We start from the raw sequence: 1,784 nt of genomic DNA on the forward strand, positions 1-1,784 counted from the left end.
TCTCTCTCTCTCTCTCTCTCTCTCTCTCTCTCTCTCTCTCTCTCTCTCTCTTGCTCTCTCTCTTGCTCTCTCCCTCCCTCTCCCTGTGATCCCCTGCACACAGATGAAGCTCCAGCTCTCTCAGATGAGACCTGGTGGTCGCCAGTAGCGCCTCCCTCTCTCCTCTCTCTTCCTTCTCTCCCTCTCTCTCTCCCTCTCTCTCTCTCTCTCTCTCTCTCTCTCTCTCTCTCTCCCCTCTCTCTCTGTCCCTCCCCTCTTTCTCCCTCTCTGCCCTTCCATGTGATCACCTGCACACAGATGAAGCTGGGGCTCTTTCAGACGAGACCTGATAGTCTCCAGGAGCGCCTCCCTCTCCTCCGGGCTCACTGGACACTGGTCAAGCACACTAGGGGTGCTGGAAAAGTGGGGGAAAAACCATAGTTTTTTGTTTTTTTGTTTTTTGATTTAGTAGAGGTTGTACGGCGCTCGCAACTGCATAAGGTCATATGAGCGCCAGAAGATTAGAGGTGTTACAAGAGAGTAACAAACATAAAAAAGAAGGAGGGGAGATAAAGACGATAGATTGATAGGAAAGAAGAAGCAAACCACACCAGAGTACCCGCCACCCACCCACCAACTATAGGTTTAACGTCCCTTGCAACACTGTAAGTTATTTCAATGGCGAGAACAACGCATCTAACGTCCATCCCCGATACGACTGAGCCAAATAAGAAATTCATGTAAAGTGCAGTTCCCAAGAACACAACGTCTGACCAAGCTGAGGCTCGACCCCCTCCCCCCAACCCATCATCTAACGACTAACGGGTCCGGTAAACTAACCATTTATATATCAATCTAAGTCATGCTGATGTCAAAATCAATTGCCAAAGACAAATAAATTTATTGTATAAAAAAATTTGTAATAAACAATATACATAATACATTCTTGGTGCACAAGGCAAGAATGATAAATCTACACAGTGTAGTCGAGTACTCAATTAATCATGACATCAGCTGACAACCATTAGGTTACCGAAGCCATCTTCGAAAGGCTGGAAAAAGGAGTCAGTCAGGCCTTCAGACTCACTTTTCTTTACGTTTTGATGCGATCCAGTCTCAGTCTTACAGGGCCTTGAACCAATGATGATACATAACAAGATGGTCCACTCCTCTCTTTGAGCCAATTAAAAAAGTGTCTTCAAAATTCGTTGGCGCCCTCTTCGCAAATGAGCGGACTTTGCAAACAGAGTTACCGTACTTGTGTGAAAAACAATAAATGTGAAACTAACAAGTTTTTGAATAAATTAGAACTCAAATTTCGGAAGAACGCTTTTTAAAATGGTTACGCTGACAAAAAACCTCATCCGGTGAAAGAGTCGACTGTTTCCTTCGTTTAATTTGACTTTAGAATGAGAGACGAGAGGTCATTAAAAAAAAAAAAAAAAACCCTAATACTCCGCACTGAACGAACCCGAACAGCTGATGATTAGCAGTCGATTTGCGCACACAAGGAGGTGCTATTCCTATTCTTCTTCGGGAGAAACGAAAGAGAGCTTCAAAACAAAAACTGCAGTGCCATCTGAGCCATTGTGCGGACTTCCGGGGGACACTTTTATTTGGCTGAGAGGACCATCTTGTTATGTATCATCATTGCTTGAACTAAAATTACATTATAGCATAAATTCGGAGATATCCGATGCATTAAATTCCATGCATAAGAATGGAATTATTGTCGTTTGTTCTCTTCAAAACGAAGGGCAGTAGGGCTAATATCACAGATGCAGTGTGCTAAATGACCCCCCCCC

The 1,784-nt window shown here is 43.9% G+C and overlaps 1 protein-coding gene across 1 annotated transcript in view; it reads right to left on the reverse strand.

Annotated features, from left to right (window-relative positions):
- Positions 1–1,784, reverse strand: part of LOC101858212 (eukaryotic translation initiation factor 2 subunit 1) — a gene marked incomplete at its 5' end in the record, with an annotated part of 8,463 nt that overhangs the window by 3,344 nt on the left and 3,335 nt on the right. The window contains 1 exon segment of the mRNA XM_005107007.3: positions 288–394. Coding sequence (XP_005107064.1) covers positions 288–394 — 107 coding nt within the window.

This window comes from Aplysia californica, unplaced genomic scaffold (genome assembly GCF_000002075.1).
Source record: "Aplysia californica isolate F4 #8 unplaced genomic scaffold, AplCal3.0 scaffold00568, whole genome shotgun sequence".
NCBI lineage: Eukaryota > Metazoa > Mollusca > Gastropoda > Aplysiida > Aplysiidae > Aplysia > Aplysia californica.